Here is an 18,266-nt window from a genome sequence, read left to right on the forward strand (position 1 = left end):
TTAGTCGACTATCCATCCGTCCATTTTTAGCCTTCCTTCGTGTGGTTGATGCTTCCTGGTGTGATGTCTCTCAAAACAGCTGTTTTTTAATCCCAATGTGTTTTCAGCTTTGTATCCCGCTCATTTTGTTAGCTGATGATAGCAACTTCAACAGCTAACCTAACAGCCCTAGTTTTCGGTTTTTATTAGGGGTGTGGGAAAAAATCGATTCGAAACCGAATTGCGATTCTCACGTTGTGCGATTCAGAATCGATTCTCATTTTTTAAAAATCGACAAAAACAATACACAGCAATACCATAACAATGCAATCTAATTCCAAAACCAAACCCGACCCAGCAACACTCAGAACTGCAATAAACAGAGCAATTGAGAGGAGACACAAACACGACACAGAACAAACCAAAAGTAGTGAAACAAAAATGAATATTATCAACAACAGTATCAATATTAGTTACAATTTCAACTTCGCAGTGATTAAAAATTACATTATTGCAATCAGTTGATAAAACATTGTCCTTTACCATTATAGAAGCTTTTTACAAAAATCTACTATTCTGCTTGCATGTCAGCAGACTGGGGTAGATCCTGCTGAAATCCTATGTATTCAATGAATAGAGAATCGTTTTGAATCGGGAAAAAATAGTTTTTGAATCGAGAATCGTGTTGAATTGAAAAAAAAAAAATCGATTTTGAATCGAATCGTGACCCCAAGAATCGATATTGAATCGAATCGTGGGACACCCACAGATTCACAGCCCTAGTTTTTATACAATATAATTAGTAATTGTGGAAAATATAGACACTTTAATGGTTGATATATTATTTTGGTTGTAATAGGTCCTTAAGAGGGACCTATTATGCCAAACCAACTTTTCTTACCTATTTATTACCTATTTTGTGTATTTTGGATCTGCATAAGTCCCGAAAAATTAAAATTGAATCAGAATCAGAATCAAAATCAGAATAGTTTTTTATTGCCATTGTTTGAGAACGGGTTCACAAACTAGGAATTTTTCTTGGTGCAATCGTGCAACATAAAACACATATAACACAGAATCGGTAATAAAATGAGCTGTAACCGAGCTATCAGATCTTGTTATTGTTCATGTGCCTGATGGCCGAAGGGGAAAACGCTGTTCAGGTGGCAGGAGGTGTGGGTCTGGATGGACCGTAGTCTCCTGCCTGAGGGGAGAGGGGAGAAAAATATGTGTCCAGGGTGAGAAAAGTCAGCTGTGATCCGACCCACACGCCTCCTGGTCCTGGAGGAGAACTGGTCCTGGAGGGATGGGAGGAATGACACAGATATTTATAAGACAAATTTGCCTTCCTTCAGCCTTCCTTTTTTTCTTCCAAAAGAGTCATTTGGAACTTGCCCCAATTGTGACGTCAGCGGCTATATCCATATATGGTAGTAATTTACCCCAAAGTGCTTTGCACGAGTCCACCATTGTAGTCAATAAGTTCCTTTTTTTCTCTATCCTCTTTTTCTGGGGCAGACTGGCTCGTACGTGCACATGCATGCTGTGCTGTTGCCATTTCTAATACAAAGTAGTGTCTTGTTCCAACTTGTAACTGTCAGTAGACTCGCTACGTAGATAAGGCCACACACAAAACGGCGCATGCTGAACAGACGGTCAGAAAGTGGCTTGTCTGTAAAACATAATCTATGCAACATTTGGACCAAATAGCCAACATTATATGTTGTGTAGACCTCAGGAAGTGTTTTAAATGTAGAAAAAAATCATAGTATGACCCCTTAGACTTTGGAAGAATCACCTTATGGCGGCTAGATCTACAACCATGTGACGTTACTGACCAGGGCTCGGTATCGTGGCCATTTCCCAAATCGATTCGATTTTTATTGAATGCACTGCAAAAACTGAAATCTAAGTAAGATTAAATATCTCAAATAAGGGTGATATTTGCTTATTTTCTGTCTGATAAGATAATTCTTCTCACTAAGCAGATTTTATGTTAGAGTGTTTTACTTGTTTTAAGTGTTTTGGTCCTAAATGATCTCAGTAAGATATTACAGCTTGTTGTTGAGATTTTATGACCTATATTGAGTAAAACATGCTTGAAACTAGAATATCAACTGATGCAAAGCTGTGTCATCAACACTCACAAGTATAAAACTACCTTTTTAAAGTAATAATTTCTTACTTCAAGCATGAAAAAAAAAATCATGATGCCGAGCGCATATCATCATGTCAAGATAATGGCACTAGCATTTACTTAATTTAAGAATATTTTTCAACATATTGAGCAAAGAGGTCTCTTTTTTTTTCTACCAACAAAAGTGCACTTGTTATTGTGAGAATATACTTATTTTAAGGTATTTTGGGGTTCATTGAGGTTAGTTAATTTGACTTGTTTTGGAAAGTCTTGACAAGCCGATTTTCTTGTTCCATTGGCAGATAATTTTGCTTATGGTAGTACAAATAAAATACCCCTAATTTTTGTATTTTTTTCTTTCTTGTTTTTGAACACTGACTTTTCGCAGTGTGTGAGTGTGAGTGTGGTCTGTCTATCTGTGTTGGCCCGGCGATGAGGTGGCGACTTGTCCAGGGTGTACCCCGCCTTCTGCCCGAATGCAGCTGAGATACGCACCAGCGACCCCCGGCGACCCCGAAAAGGGACAAGCGGTAGAAAAATGGATTGATTGATGAATGGATAGGTTCTAAATCGATGGATCACGGTTCCATTCTATTCAATTTGATTTGATTCAAACTACACCTAAATATTTCAAATGCCTCAAATCTGTTAATTAATGTTGTTTAGTTTTTTTCTTCATCATATAAAACTTTGCACAGCTTAGACGTCCTCCGAAAGATATCGATCCAGAATCGACCAACCGGATTTTTTCACCCAGCTCTGTTACTGAAGTGAAGTGAATTATATTTATATAGCGCTTTTCTCTAGTGACTCAAAGCGCTTTTACATAGTGAAACCCAATATCTAAGTTACATTCAAACCAGTGTGGGTGGGCACTGGGAGCAGGTGGGTAAAGTGTCTTGCCCAAGGACACAACGGCAGTGACTAGTATGGCGGAAGCGGGGATCGAACCTGGAACCCTCAAGTTGCCGGCACGGCCGCTCTACCAACCGAGCTATACCGCTATACTGACCTGAATTTCACGTACATGTACAGACAATAATCCATTTTGTTTTCGCTTTTTTGCTATGTAGTTGTAGGAATGGCGGTGGCCAGAACGACTGCGATATAATGGTGGAGGAGGACGCCAAGAAACCAACGAGCTGCGGCATGATCACAGACCCTGACGGTATGCCCCCAACACACATTTATATATTTGGTTCTTACAAAACTCAAAACCAGTGAAGTTGGCACGTTGTGTAAATGGTAAATAAAAACAGAATACAATGATTTGCAAATCCTTTTCAACCTATATTCAATTGAATAGACTGCAAAGACAAGATATTTAATGTTCGAACTGAGAAACTAATTTTTTTTTAAAAATAATCATTAACTTTATTTTTTTATTAATTTAATGGCAGCAACACAATGCAAAAAAGTTGACACCGGCATTTTTACCACTACATGGCCTTTGGGAACGTTTGGGAACTGAGGAGACCAATTTTTTAAGCTTTTCAGCTGGAATTCTTTCCCATTCTTGCTTGATGTGCAGCTTAAGTTGTTCAACAATCCGGGATCTCCGTTGTCCTATTTTACACTTCATATTGGGCCACACATTTTCAACGGGAGACAGGTCTGGACTACAGGCAGACCAGTCTAGTACCCGCACTCTTTTACTATGAAGCCACGTTGATGTAACACGTGGCTTGGCATTGTCTTGCTGAAATAAGCAGGGGCGTCCATGATAACGTTGCTCGGATGGCAACATATGTTGCTCCAAAATCTGTATGTATCTTTCAGCATTAATGATGCCTTCACAGATATGTAAGTTACCCATGTCTTGGGCACTAATACACCCCCATACCATCACAGATGCTGGCTTTTCAACTTTGCGCCTATAACAATCTGGATGGTTCTTTTCCTCTTTGTTCTGGAGGACACGATGTCCACAGTTTCCGAAAACAATTTAAAATGTGGACTCGCCAGACCACAGAACACTTTTCTTAGATGAGCCCGGGTCGAACAAAGCCGGCGGCGTTTCTGGGTGTTGTTGATGAATGGCTTTGGCTTTGCATTTAGAGTTTTAACATGCACTTACAGATGTAGCGATATAGTTACTGACAGTGGTTTCTTTAAGTGTTCCTGACACACTGATGTCGCTTTTTTATGCAGTACAGCCTGAGGGATCGAAGGTCACGGGCTTAGCCGCTTACGTGCAGTGATTTCTCCAGATTCTCTGAACCTTTTGATGATATAATGGACGGTAGATGGTGAAATCCATAAATTCCTTGCAATAGCTTATTGAGAAATGTTGTTCTTAAACTGTTGGACAATTTGCTCACGCATTTGTCCACAAAGTGGTGACCCTGGCCCCATCCTTGTTTGTGAATGACTGAGCATTTCATGGAAGCTGCTTTTACACCCAATCATGGCACCCACCTGTTCCTAATTAGCCGGCTCACCTGTGGGATTTTCCAGATAAGTGTTTAATGAGCATTCCTCAACTTTCTCAGTCTTTTTTGCCACTTGTGCCAGCTTTTTTGAAACACGTTGCATCAAATTCCAAATGAGCTGATATTTGCAAAAAATAACAACGTTTTCCAGTTCGAACGTTAAGTAACGTAGCAGTCTATTCAATTGAATATAAGTTGAAAAGGACTTGCAAATCATTGTATTGTTTTTATTTACGATTTACACAACGTGACAACTTCACTGGTTTTGGGTTTTGTACTTATGGACATATTTCCATGATTCTTTTCGTCCTTCGGTTATCATTGGACATATTTTCACGCTGTCTTTTGTCCTTCAGGCGTCTTCAAGCCCTGTCACTCTGTCATTCCTCCCGAGGCCTTCTTAGAAAACTGCATATATGACATGTGTGCCACGGGGGGGCAGACTGTGGCGCTGTGCCAAGCCTTGGAAAGCTACGCCGACATGTGTGCTGTCGCTGACGTCCCCATTTCTTGGAGGAATGCCACTTTTTGCCGTGAGTTATGGCCACCCTGATCTACGACCCACTTTTTAGGAGCCCCGGCATGATATTGCATTTTGTCCGTAACCCCCAATCCAGCTCTGAAGTGCCCCGCTGGTAGTCACTACACACACTGTGGTCCCGCATGCCCACAACCCAGCTGCCAGGACCCTGCCGGGCCAGGTGGTGCCTGCGACCATCCCTGCGTGGAGGGCTGCGTCTGCAACGCCGGACTCATTCTAAGCGGTGACAAATGTGTGCCACTAAGCGAGTGCGGGTGCTTGGACAACGAGGGAAAATATAAACCGGTAAATATTCTCACTTTTTACGTGCTAGCTCGTTTTGTTTGTTGAGTCGTTTTTGTCCGACGTTTGAAGGTGGGAGATACCTGGTTTTCCGAGACGGACTGCTCGCAGCGTTGTAAGTGTAACAACAACTTGAATGTGACCTGTGAGCCATGGTGGTGTAGCCCAGCGCAGGAGTGCAAAGTGCTGGATGGCGTGCTGGACTGCCACTCCACTAGTAAGTAATGCCCTTGCATCTGTAAAGCTTCATTAAAAAAAACATTATTTTTGTCACAATAAAACTTTTTTTATCTGTACAGTTTAAAAAGCAAAATGTATACATATTATAGGGTTGTCAATATTTTGCCAATATTTTGGTACCGGTACCAAAATGCATTTCGATACTTTTCGATACTTTTCTAAATAAAGGGGACCACAAAAAATTGCATTATTGGCTTTATTTTAACAAAAAATGTTACGGTACATCAAACATATGTTTCTTATTGTATTCGAAGAACAATTTTGACCTTAGATAAAATAGTGAACATACTAGACAACTTGTCTTTTAGTAGTAAGTAAAGAAACAAAGGCTCCTACTTAGTCTGCTGACATTTGCAGTAACATATTGTGTCATTTATAATTCTATTATTTTTTTAAAATGATGAAAGAAAAGCTGTGAAAATGTATTATTAATCCACTTGTTCATTTACTGTTGATATCTGCTTATTATTTGTTTAAACATGTTCTATCTACACTTCTGTTAAAATGTAATAATCACTTATTTTTCTCCTGTTTGATACTTCACATTAGTTTTGGATGATACCAGAAAGTAATTACAGGGTCATACATTGGTCATATTCAAAGTCCTCATGTGTCCAGGGACGTATTTCCTGACTTTATAAACATAATATGAATTTTTAAAAAAGGAAAAAGATTTTGTGACGATAAAAAAATATCGATTTAATCATAATAGTATCGACTAGATACGCTCTTGTACTTGGTATCATTACAGTGGATGTCAGGTGTAGATCCACCCATGGCATTTGTTTACACTCAGGAACAGTGAGCTATTGTATCCTCCTACGGTGTGTAGTGCATGTTTAGCTATTCCTCGTCATGCAAGGATGATACTTGTAAGAAACTTACTTTATTTGTCACCATGGTGGCGAGGATTAGTGATTTTGAAGTAGCTAAAACACTGCCGACTGGGGATGGACGTTAGCTGCTAGCTAGCTATCCATGTCTTAAAGCACCTCTTCCTAAGGGCGTTTCAGTGTTATAGCTTCACCTTTATCGTTAGTTTTTAGGCCAAAATGCGTCCGTTCTCCCTTTTCTGTCTACACACCGTTCTGTCAGTACTCCGTGATTCTGCGCTGCCAAACATGCTCCACTGCTCGTAAAACCAGCAATGTTACGACGTGATGATGACGCGCTGTCATGCCCATTAAAAAAAAAAAGGGGGGGGAACCAGTACTTTTCAAACAGAGTATAGTATCGTTGTTTTTTACTATACTAGTACCGGTATACCGTACAACCCTAATACATTAAATACTTTATTTTAGTATCATAAAAATTGTACATACTGTATATGTTGCAAAATATTTTAATTTTATTGAAAATGATACATTTATATATATATACACTATAAAGATTGATTGAATTAGAAAAACGTAAAATGAAATGTTAAACCTTTTGCATGTATTTACTAGTAGAGATGTCCGATAATATCGGCGGTCGGATATTATCGGCCAATAAATGCTTTAAAATGTTGTATCGGAAAATATCGGTATCGGTTTCAAAATTATCAGTATCGGTTTCAAAAAGTAAAATGTATGACTTTTTAAAACGCCGCTGTGTACTTGGACCTAGGGAGAAGTACAGAGCACGCCGCTGTGTACTTGGACCTAGGGAGAAGTACAGAGCGGCAATAAACCTTAAAGGCACTGCCTTTGCGTGCCGCCCCACTCACATAATATCCACGGCTTTTCACACACACATAAGTGAATGCAAGGCATACTTGGTCAACAGCCATACAGGTCACACTGAGGGTAGCCGTATAAACAACTTTAACACTGTTACAAATATGCGCCACACTGTTAACCCACACCAAACAAGAATGACAAACACATTTCGGGAGAACATCCGCACCGTAACACAACAGAACAAATACCCAGAACCCCTTGCAGCACTAACTCTTCCGCCCCACCAACCCCGCCCACCTCAACCTCCTCATGCTCTCTCAGGGAGAGCATGTCCCAAATTCCGAGCTGCTGTTTTGAGGCATGTTAAAAAAAATAATGCACTTTGTGACTTCAATAATAAATATGGCAGTGCCATGTTGGCATTTTTTTCCATAACTTGAGTTGATTTATTTTGGAAAATCTTGTTACATTGTTTAATGCATCCAGCGGGGCATCACAACAAAATGAGGCATAATAATGTGTTAATTCCACGACTGTATATATCGGTATCGGTTGATATCGGAATCGGTAATTAAAAGTTGGACAATATCGGAATATCGGATATCGGCAAAAAAGCCATTATCGGACATCTCTATTTACTAGTGTTCCTTATAATGTATTAGAATTTAAAAAAATAAAATAAAACATACTGTATTGGAAAATTTCTTATAAAGTCAAACAAAATTGTCATTGAGGCGCTCGATTTTTTTAAGAAGGTCGAGCGCCTCAAAAAGGCACAGTTTACACTCAAAGCCAGTATGAAGAAAAAAAGGCGGCGAGTCACTTTTTATACTCGGGAGGAGCAGAGTACGCTCAGTTTGGAGGGGGGGGGGGCAAGTTTAAGTTAGAAGAAAGGAGACCTTGGTGGAAAGCACCTGGCTGCCTAAAGTTTTAAGGGAGTCGAAACGAGGGAGAAAGAGATACAGTTCACAGCAACCTGGTCACAATGTATTTTCTAAGCAACATGGACTTATTGAGTGAGACTGAGCAAATTAAAAAAAAGGAAAGTTGCTGCAATCAGGATGAATAAACCACAGAAAGACCAGTACAATTATAAAACATACAATGATATATAAATGTTATACGATGGCATATAATTGTTATATATATATATATATATATATATATGTGATTATTACAATTTGATATATTTACTACTTTAAGTAGTAAATCATTTGTAATATTTTCATGGAAATGAAAGCAAACATTTGTAGTAATATGACCGCAAATAAAACAAATATATTGATACAGTTGGTACTTTTTGTGTCCAACATGGCACTTGTAAAACCGAACTCTCTCCTCAGGTCAAGGTGTATGTCATGTCGCTGGAGACCCTCACTACTACACCTTCGATGGCGTGATGCACACCTTCATGGGCACCTGCACCTACACTCTGGTCGAGGTATCTCTGGACTGTACTAGTTATTTATCATTGAATATAACAAAGAATGGAAATATAATTTGAAAAAAACACGACTATAAATGAAGGCCTTTCTCAAAAGTGAATATTTATTTAAGACATTTTTGGGAAAATATATACCACGGTTCACAAGTTCTGTATGTATTCACCGGGATTTGTCAGTTAGTTAGCCAACGATGTGTATTTCTGGTCTTGTCATCCTCGTCCGGAAAGAAGGGTGACACGGCAGTGCGGCTCAATCAAAAGAGGCGACGTAGACGCTTTACTGAACCAAAAGTTGCTTTGTTACAAGCGAGCGTCATTATACAGGACTGCAGTTCCTGGAGGAGGTCAGATCAAGAATATGAGGCACTCCAAACCATTAGTTTTTATATTTCTCCTTTCTGTCTCTCGGTGTGTGTGCTAAGTCAGGACAGCACACTCTGACCATAAAAGGAGATGTTCATGTGTAAGTGTCTGGAAAACAACTGCTTTAAGTCATTACTTAAATGCATACTTGCCAACCTTGAGTCCTCCGAATTCGGGAGCTGGGGGGTGGGGTGGGGGGCGGGGGTTGGTGGTAGCGGGGGGTGTATATTGTAGCATCCCGGAAGAGTTAGTGCTGCAAGGGGTTCTGGGTATTTGTTCTGTTGTGTTTATGTTGTGTTACGGTGCAGATGTTCTCCCGAAATGTGTTTGTCATTCTTGTTTGGTGTGGGTTCACAGTGTGGCGCATATTTGTAATAGTGTTAAAGTTGTTTATACGTCCACCCTCAGTGTGACCTGTATGGCTGTTGATCAAGTATGCCTTGCATTCACTTATGTGTGTGTAAAAACCGCATATATTATGTGACTGGGCCGACCCGTTGTTTGTATGGAGGAAAAACTGACGTGATGACAGGTTGTAGAGGACGCTAAAGGCAGTGCCAATACTGTTGTCCGGGTGGAAATCGGGAGAAATTCGGGAGAATGGTTGCCCCGGGAGATTTTCGGGAGGGGCACTGAAATTCGGGAGTCTCCAGGGAAAATCGGGAGGGTTGGCAAGTATGCTTAAATGTTGACTTTGAGCTAGACATGTAGTCTCTTCTCAAGGATAGGGCTATCACTTTTGTATTCCAAAGTCCCAATTAGGGCCTCTTTTCCTACGAGAAGTGATCCAATCCACCTGCAAATATCAAACTAAGGGGCCTCATCTTATTATGTGCTCAAACTGAAATATGACTAATTAAACTTGGTGGTTTGCTTTCTCCAAGATGAATATAAACATTCACCATATGCAAAACATAATATTAGTTAATTAATTCACTTCACCATCTAAATCAAAATGACCCAAACAGTTACGGGCTTTTGAGTGTGGACTTCTGTTCACGCCGACATTTGCTACGGCAACTAGTGGTAGGGAGGATCATAACTAAATTTTTTGCTCGCGACCTAAAGCATAACAATCAACTGAGACGAGAGACAGCTTGTATCCCAAAAAACTAATGAGTTGGTGCTTTGGAAAGCTGGGGTGCCACTGAATGATAAAATTACCAATTTTTTAATTTGGATAATTATCCAATTATAATGGAAATACATGATCATTGTTTTGTCATCGGCCTTAATTACAACACATATCTTCCAATGAAAGAAGATACTTTTAAAAGTGTCAAAGTTAAGGGGTGATATATATTTATTTTTTTAAATCATGATTTCTTTTAAATGTATTTAATTTCAAATTTTAAGCATTTATTTTTATTTTTGGGTGTGTCAATTTCTTACTAAATACCAAATGCATTTTAAAGTTAAACACCTATTGTTTTTTACATTTATAAACTATTTTACATAATTACATGATACATTATGCAAAATATTATATTTGAAAAATGTGGGCATTAATCATATAAGATATTTTTGATTTTAGTTATTTTTTTAGGTGTTTAAAATGTTCTGCACCATTTTCAGAATAAATATATTTGTGAATGGTTTTCTTTTTGGTGATTTCCTTTATTGTACAATGTTTTTTCCCCCCCATCTCTCCCAAGGTGTGTAACACCACGAGGGTGACAACATTCAAGATAGTGGCGAAAAACGAGGAGCGCGGTCAACCAGAGGCGTCGTATGTCCGTTCTGTGAAAGTTTACCTCCCTCATGACACGGAAATCGAACTACAGAAAGGCCGCAGAGTTCTGGTGGGTAGCAATTATCATTAATGAAAGACAAATGTTCATGTGAAATAACAACAGCTGCTCACCTTTATATTCTACCTTTCCATTGGTGTAGCTCAACGGTCGTCGTGTGCGGACGCCCATTTCAGTGAGTGCTGCCGGCGCCAAGGTGATAACCAGCGGCGCGTACAACCTGCTGGATACAAATTTTGGTCTGCAAGTGAAATTCGACGGCGTTCATCACCTGGAGATCACTGTGCCCGGCGAATACTTCAACAAGGTGCGTGTATCGAGCTGCAATCAGCATTGACATCTGTAAAGCTGGGTTTACAACAAAGAATGTTACCTGATGTGTCAGAATTTTGGCTATTAAATAACCATGTTTATTACAAAACAGAATTTTTTTTACAATAACACGGATGGATGGATAACACATAAAGTATCATGCGCCCTTAGGACTCACTGGTAGGCTTGCAATAGACGTCTCCAAGTTTGCCCAGGGCACACACTTCAAATTGAGAAAATATGGTTTGATTAAAAATATATACAACAATGAAATATAGTCAAATTAAGTAAGATTTCCAGAAGAAGAACACAAAATGTATCATAAAATAGAATTTCCAAAAATCATTGCCTGAAGTCAGCTGGTGTAGGCTCCAGCTTACCACTGACTCTAATGAGGATAAGCGGTATAGAAAATTAATGAATGATTAACAACGCATAAGATCTCAAAATTGTTTTAATGTTAAAAAAAAAAAAATATATATATATATATAGTCAAGGTTTCTGGTTTCTGTGGTTTATCCGCTATATAGTGCTCAATACCGGGGTAGAGCGGAATATACTTTAGGTCAGGAAAAAACACTGAGGCTATTTCATCCCTACAAGCCCGTTTTGCAGGTTTCCCTGCTCTTCAGGGGATTTTATATACCGGTATATATTGTACATAAAATCCCCTGAAAAGCAGGGGAAACCTGTGAAACTGGCTTTTAGGAATGAAATAGCCTCTGATACTGTATATGTAAAATCCCCTGAAGAGCAGAGAATCCTGCGAAACAGGGTTGTAGGGATGAAATAGTCTCCGTGTTTTTTCCTTACCTAACGTATATATATATATATATATATATATATATATATATATATATATATATATATATATATATATATATATATATATATACATATATATATATATATATATATATATATGTATATATATATATATATATATATATATACATATCTATACATATATATATATACATATATATACATATATATATATATATATATATATATATATATATATATATATATACACAGTTGTGTATATATATATATATATATACACTGTTGTGTATATATATATACATGTATATATATATATATACATATATATATATATATATATATATATATATATATATACAGTTGTAAATATGTATATATATATATATTTACAACTGTCAAAGTTAAAGTGATAATAACAAGTTAATGCTAATTTCCTATTAAGTACAATTTCTTTTTGACGTGCAATTAACCTGCTTACATTATATTATATATATAAATATATATATATTAGGGCTGCAACAACTAATCGATTAAATCGATTAACATCGATTATAAAAATAGTTGCCGATTAATTTAGTCATCGATTCGTTGGATCTATGCTATGCGCAGAAGCTTTTTAAAAATGATTTTATTTTTTTTATTTTTTAAAATTTGTTTTTTATTTTTATTTTTTTAATAAACCTTTATTTATAAACTGCAACATGTACAAACAGCTGAGAAACAATAATCAAAATAAGTATGGTGCCAGTATGCTGTTTTTTTCAATAAAATACTGGAAAGGATAGAAATGAAGTTTGTCTCTTTTATCCGATTATTAATCGATCAATCGAAGTAAAAATCGACAGATTAATTGATTATCAAATTAATCGTTAGTTGCAGCCCTAATATATATATATATATATATATATATATATATATATATATATATATATATATATATATATATATATATATATATATATATATATATATATATATATATATATATACACTACCGTTCAAAAGTTTGGGGTCACCCAAACAATTTTGTGGAATATCCTTCATTTCTAAGAACAAGAATAGACTGTCGAGTTTCAGATGAAAGTTCTCTTTTTCTGGCCATTTTGAGCGTTTAATTGACCCCACAAATGTGATGCTCCAGAAACTCAATCTGCTCAAAGGAAGGTCAGTTTTGTAGCTTCTGTAACGAGCTAAACTGTTTTCAGATGTGTGAACATGATTGCACAAGGGTTTTCTAATCATCAATTAGCCTTCTGAGCCAATGAGCAACACTGGAGTGATAGTTGCTGGAAATGGGCCTCTATACACCTATGTAGATATTGCACCAAAAACCAGACATTTGCAGCTAGAATAGTCATTTACCACATTAGCAATGTATAGAGCGTATTTCTTTAAAGTTAAGACTAGTTTAAAGTTATCTTCATTGAAAAGTACAGTGCTTTTCCTTCAAAAATAAGGACATTTCAATGTGACCCCAAACTTTTGAACGGTAGTGTATAAATATATATATACTGAACAAAAATATAAACACAACACTTGTGTTTTTGCTCCCATTTTTCATGAGTTGTACTCAAAGATCTAAAACTTGTACTATATACACAAAAGACCTATTCCGCTCAAATATTGTCACAAATTTGTCTAAATTTGTGTGAGTGAGCTTTTTTTTAAAAAAAGATAATCCATCCCACCTCACTGGTGTGCCTTAATGTTCAATTAACAAACATTTGCATAAAGCAATCGAATTGTCCAGTCTCATGTTGATAGTGTTAAAACCCTGAAAACGATCCGTCTAAGGTACATTTGTTAAACATATCATATATTTGCGATTAATCACAATTAATTATAAATTAACTACAGACAAAATGTGATTAATTGCAATTCAATATTTTAATCATTTGACAGCCATAATAAAGGAATAGCAAATATACACTTATTTACACATAAAATTATACTTAAAGACTATGAAAATACATCTGTACTCGTAGAAAGTAGAAAGTATTGTGCTATAATGCATAGTTAGATAAGGTAAAAAGTAATTTGCTACAGGAGTAATGTAATTTATATATTAGAAAATACATTATTTATATATTATTATATAGATTTATAATGAATATGTATTATATATAATAATATATTAGAGTAATGTAATATAATATTTATAATACAGTATATACAATTATAATATACCAAAGTAATGTATTGTAATATACTATAAAATAATCCAAATGTTAATATGAAAAACGTATCAAAACAGATTGTATCATTTAAATAGCATATAAATTATATTATATTTCATATGCTTACAGTTTTAAATGATGAATAAACCTATAACCAACATATAAACTAAAACTAAAAGATAATATTCAGTATGTTGTGTTGTTTGTGTTTTTTTAGCTGTGTGGCATGTGCGGCAATTACAACCACAACACATCTGACGACAACCTGAAGCCCGACAAGAAACCTGCCAAGGACGTCATTGAACTGGGCAACAGCTGGAAGTCCGAGGGTGACAGTGACCCTGGGTCCGTGCCTACTGCACACCATCGTTACTTTGACTTTATTTCTACTTAATTATCATCCCATTTTGTCCCAGCTGTCAACCAGACACTCGCCCGGATGTCCACCCCAACTGCACAGCGGTGGAGGAGACGCAATATGAGGACCAGTGTGCTAGTGTCATTCTGTCTGATCGTTTCAAACCGTGCCACTCTCTGGTGCCCCCGGAGGCCTTCATTGGGAACTGCGTTTACGACATGTGCGAGTACGACGGCATGCCGGCCACGCTCTGTGACAATGTGGAGGCGTACGCTCAGGCGTGCCACAGCGCTGGCGTGACCATTAGCTGGAGGAACCAAACGTTCTGTCGTAAGTAATACCTTTAAAATAAACTTTTTCATGTGTTAGGGCTAACACTTCTTTTCAAGATTCAAGATTCAAGATGATTTATTGTCAATTCTTAACATGCACAAGACACATAAGAACTGAAAAGTACATTTTCGGCACAGTCCCACTAAGAGCAGACATACGTTACAGGGAGACAAGATGAGACCGCCAACGGCGCAGCCATTTTTACGGTGCTCCTTAAAAAAAGGTGGGAAAAAAATTATATTGGGAAAGGGGGGAAGAGTAAAAAAATATCAGTCAAAGGCTGGACCTCCAGGAGGGGGTCCAGACTGAGTCGAAGGGAAAAAACCTAATTTGCAATGCACTGTTGCGTCGACCAGCATTCCTCCAATGGGAAATTCAAATTGCTAGTCTCTCCCAGATTCTTTTTATGGCAATACGCTGATGTTTATATTCAATCTCCAGGCAATAGTTGGTATTTTGTAGTTTATTCTCAAAGCTTAGAGGACAAACCTGAAACCAACCCAGCACCCAAGCGTTCCCTAGCCCGGTCCAGATCGGTCTAGCTCGGTCTAGCTCAAACCCCCCGGAAGTCCCGTGATCTTCCGTCTGTCTCTCGCCCCCACTCTCTTTGTTTAGACTACTCCGAGTTATCTCTACTCTGACACATTCCAATCTAGAAGGCCAACACCTTACTATGAGACTCAAAAGAAGGAAGAATACTAGCTATTCTTTATATGACTATAGGAGTTTAGAAAGAAGTAACACTTAAATATGGATATGCTTCCAACAAGTCCCCCTTTAAGATCTTCTAATAAGATCTTTATTACTTGTACAAAACTTATAAAGCACGCCCCACATTAAAGTAGGTGCTGTTTTTTTTCTTTAAGCAAGCTAGCAATAAAACAACAGCTTATTTACATGGGAGATAGATGGAAGGAGTCCACGTCAATGTCGTCATGGTCAGGGAAGTAAACCAACAATTCTCGAAAGTCTTAAAGTTACCACTTTGCTAGACCCCCTTTAGTGACACTTAGCCCAAGGGGCGATAAAGCAACCGCATGAGGCTATGATGGCCAAAAAAGCTCCGAATGGAGACCAAGACAGACTTAATTAGGTCAGTCCACCTGCCTAATGTGCTTAGAAGCCAATCTTTGAAGGGGTCAGAGAGAGAGTTCCCTAGACAGGGCCTGGAGGCCCTTTAAGGCCCTCTGAACTGAGCCATCGGGGGTAGTGTTGTTAGGAATGAAGGTACAGCATTGGTCACCAAACATTGCACACACTCCTTCTTCCTTGGCTAGGATGCGGTCAAGGGCTATGCGGATCTGAACGGCCCTGAGGGAGGTCGGGGCAAGTTGTTCAGCAAGTCCCTCAACGGCGTCACGAGTCAGGTTGGTTAGTCTCAACGGCGGCGGGGAGTTAGAGAGGCCGCTGAAACAGGAGTTCCAAGGGGTGTTAATTTGGTGAGTGGGGTCACCAGTCTAACCATAGCACAAAGCCCAACGGCTGACGTCGGGATTCTAATGTACAATCTGTGCTTCCCACAACACCAGAATAAGTCAGCTCGTGCCTAAGGGCCTATCCTAGAGCCATCTATCAGTGTGGTGCACCAGTAACGGTTGATGTCACCCAATTTGTTGGGGGACGGAGAGGGTCCTGTAATTTGAAAACGCGTGTAATTCAGCTTTTGGGCCACAAAGGGAAGAAGTCGGGTGGCATTGTCAACAGAAGGGTACACATGTCAGTCAACTTAAAAGGGGCGGGGTAAGTGTGGGAAAAGGGACGTCCAGCGGAAGAAGCAACACAGTCACCCAGGTTTTGGCATCCACCTGAGCCACAGGTTGTCTGCACCCGCTCCTAAGGTCAAAGGTCAAAGTTACCAGGCCTTCGGTGGTGATGTCATTAGCACGCACGGATGTGAGCCTTTGAAACACCACAGAGGTGGGGTGGTACTTTAGGTGCTACAGAGGGTGTAGAGGTAGTTAACGCCCTCTCAAGGACATTAATTTTAATAATTCCTTAAGCGTCTGTATCAGTCAGGTCAAGCCCCAAAACAACATAAAAGGGACGATGGGCACAACTTACCAGAGTATGTTGTCTGCATCCGAAACCAATGGTTCAGGGTTGAGTCATAACAAATATAGAGGTTATTACCACGGTAATAGCTATTGTGTCCCCCGTAATTAATCACACTGCACAGGTCAAAAATAAGTCTTGCTATCCCCTTTGACCCAGTCTATTTAAAGTCCGCTGTATGTTCTTAGACACTTGTCAGTCACTGTCGTCAGGAAGGATGAACTGAGCCACAAAGACAGTAGAACACGCCCAAACACCAGTCCGTCAGGGAACACTACCAAGCGTAACATCCTGCCTTTCGTCTATCAATATCAGAGTAATTTAGGTAACAAAACGGGGATAAACATCAAACTTTTCACTTAATGTAACGACACATACAGTTATGCTGAAAACAAGCAAGAAAAACTAAGAAACATTTAGCATACTGGATTGGTCTCACACAAGGATATACAATATAGAAGTTGAAAAGAGTAATGTAGGTAGAAAATCTCTCTCGTCTCCTGGGCTGTGGGGCAGATGATGTGGCGATGTCAGCAATGACATCCGCTGGTAATCTGTCAGGTTCTTCAGCTGTAGTGCAGAGGGAGAGGTGGTACCAGGTGTCCCCTCCACCAGCCAGTCGAAGGGCGTGGGACGTCCGTTCTACGACCCAGAAGGGACCAGTCCACCTGGGCTCCGTCCACTTGCGTTTGATGACCTTGATCTTGACCCTCTCAGCGGGCGGAAGGGAATCTGTACAGAAGAACTGGCACACAAATTCTGCAATTTTTTGTGTAAAATACCATTTTGGTTTTACGCTGAGTCCTCCTTCCATGGGGGGCTGCTGGTCCTGTGAATGGCTGACCTGTATGCAGCTCATAGGGTGAAAAACTCAAAGGGCGGTAAAACAGTTTTATTCACGGACCTTCGAATGATCATTAACACTAATTGCAACATGTCAATCCAATTAAATTTGGTCTGTGCACAGATTTTAGCCAATTAGTTTTTGATGTTCTGGTCCATCCTTTCAACCTTACCTTGGGACTCAGGATGGTACCCCAAACCTGTGTTCTAGTCCGAAAGCCTTTTCGACCAAGGCTAAGTGAGTATTTTTTTTTTTAATGGTTGCCGTTGTCTGACCTAATCTTTTTGGGGAAACCATGTCGGGGTACTAGGTCATTCACAAGTCATTTAATTACTGATATTGCATCCTCTTTTGAGGTTGTTGTTGCTTCCGGCCAACCACTGTGATTGTCAACACAAGTCAGTACGTACCTTTTCCCTTGTACCGTATTGATCATATCAGTGAAATCAAAGACTATACATGGTTCACCCTCACCTCCTCCATATTCTAAATTTGATATACTAAAGTACTATCGATGTGTAAAATCATTATTTTCAAATTAAAATTAGTTATAACTTCTTACCCACGGGAAAAA

The 18,266-nt window shown here is 38.7% G+C and overlaps 1 protein-coding gene across 1 annotated transcript in view; it reads left to right on the plus strand.

Annotated features, from left to right (window-relative positions):
* zanl (zonadhesin, like) overlaps positions 1 to 18,266 on the plus strand; it is a 167,512-nt gene that overhangs the window by 106,532 nt on the left and 42,714 nt on the right. Inside the window, exons 81-89 of the mRNA XM_062064427.1 lie at positions 3,190 to 3,284; positions 4,905 to 5,081; positions 5,166 to 5,374; positions 5,444 to 5,588; positions 8,616 to 8,713; positions 10,735 to 10,881; positions 10,973 to 11,137; positions 14,323 to 14,450; positions 14,522 to 14,793. Of these exons, the coding sequence (XP_061920411.1) occupies positions 3,190 to 3,284; positions 4,905 to 5,081; positions 5,166 to 5,374; positions 5,444 to 5,588; positions 8,616 to 8,713; positions 10,735 to 10,881; positions 10,973 to 11,137; positions 14,323 to 14,450; positions 14,522 to 14,793 (1,436 nt within the window). The remainder of the gene's footprint in view (positions 1 to 3,189; positions 3,285 to 4,904; positions 5,082 to 5,165; positions 5,375 to 5,443; positions 5,589 to 8,615; positions 8,714 to 10,734; positions 10,882 to 10,972; positions 11,138 to 14,322; positions 14,451 to 14,521; positions 14,794 to 18,266) is intronic.

This window comes from Entelurus aequoreus, linkage group LG12 (assembly GCF_033978785.1).
Source record: "Entelurus aequoreus isolate RoL-2023_Sb linkage group LG12, RoL_Eaeq_v1.1, whole genome shotgun sequence".
In the NCBI taxonomy this organism is placed as follows: Eukaryota; Metazoa; Chordata; class Actinopteri; order Syngnathiformes; family Syngnathidae; genus Entelurus; species Entelurus aequoreus.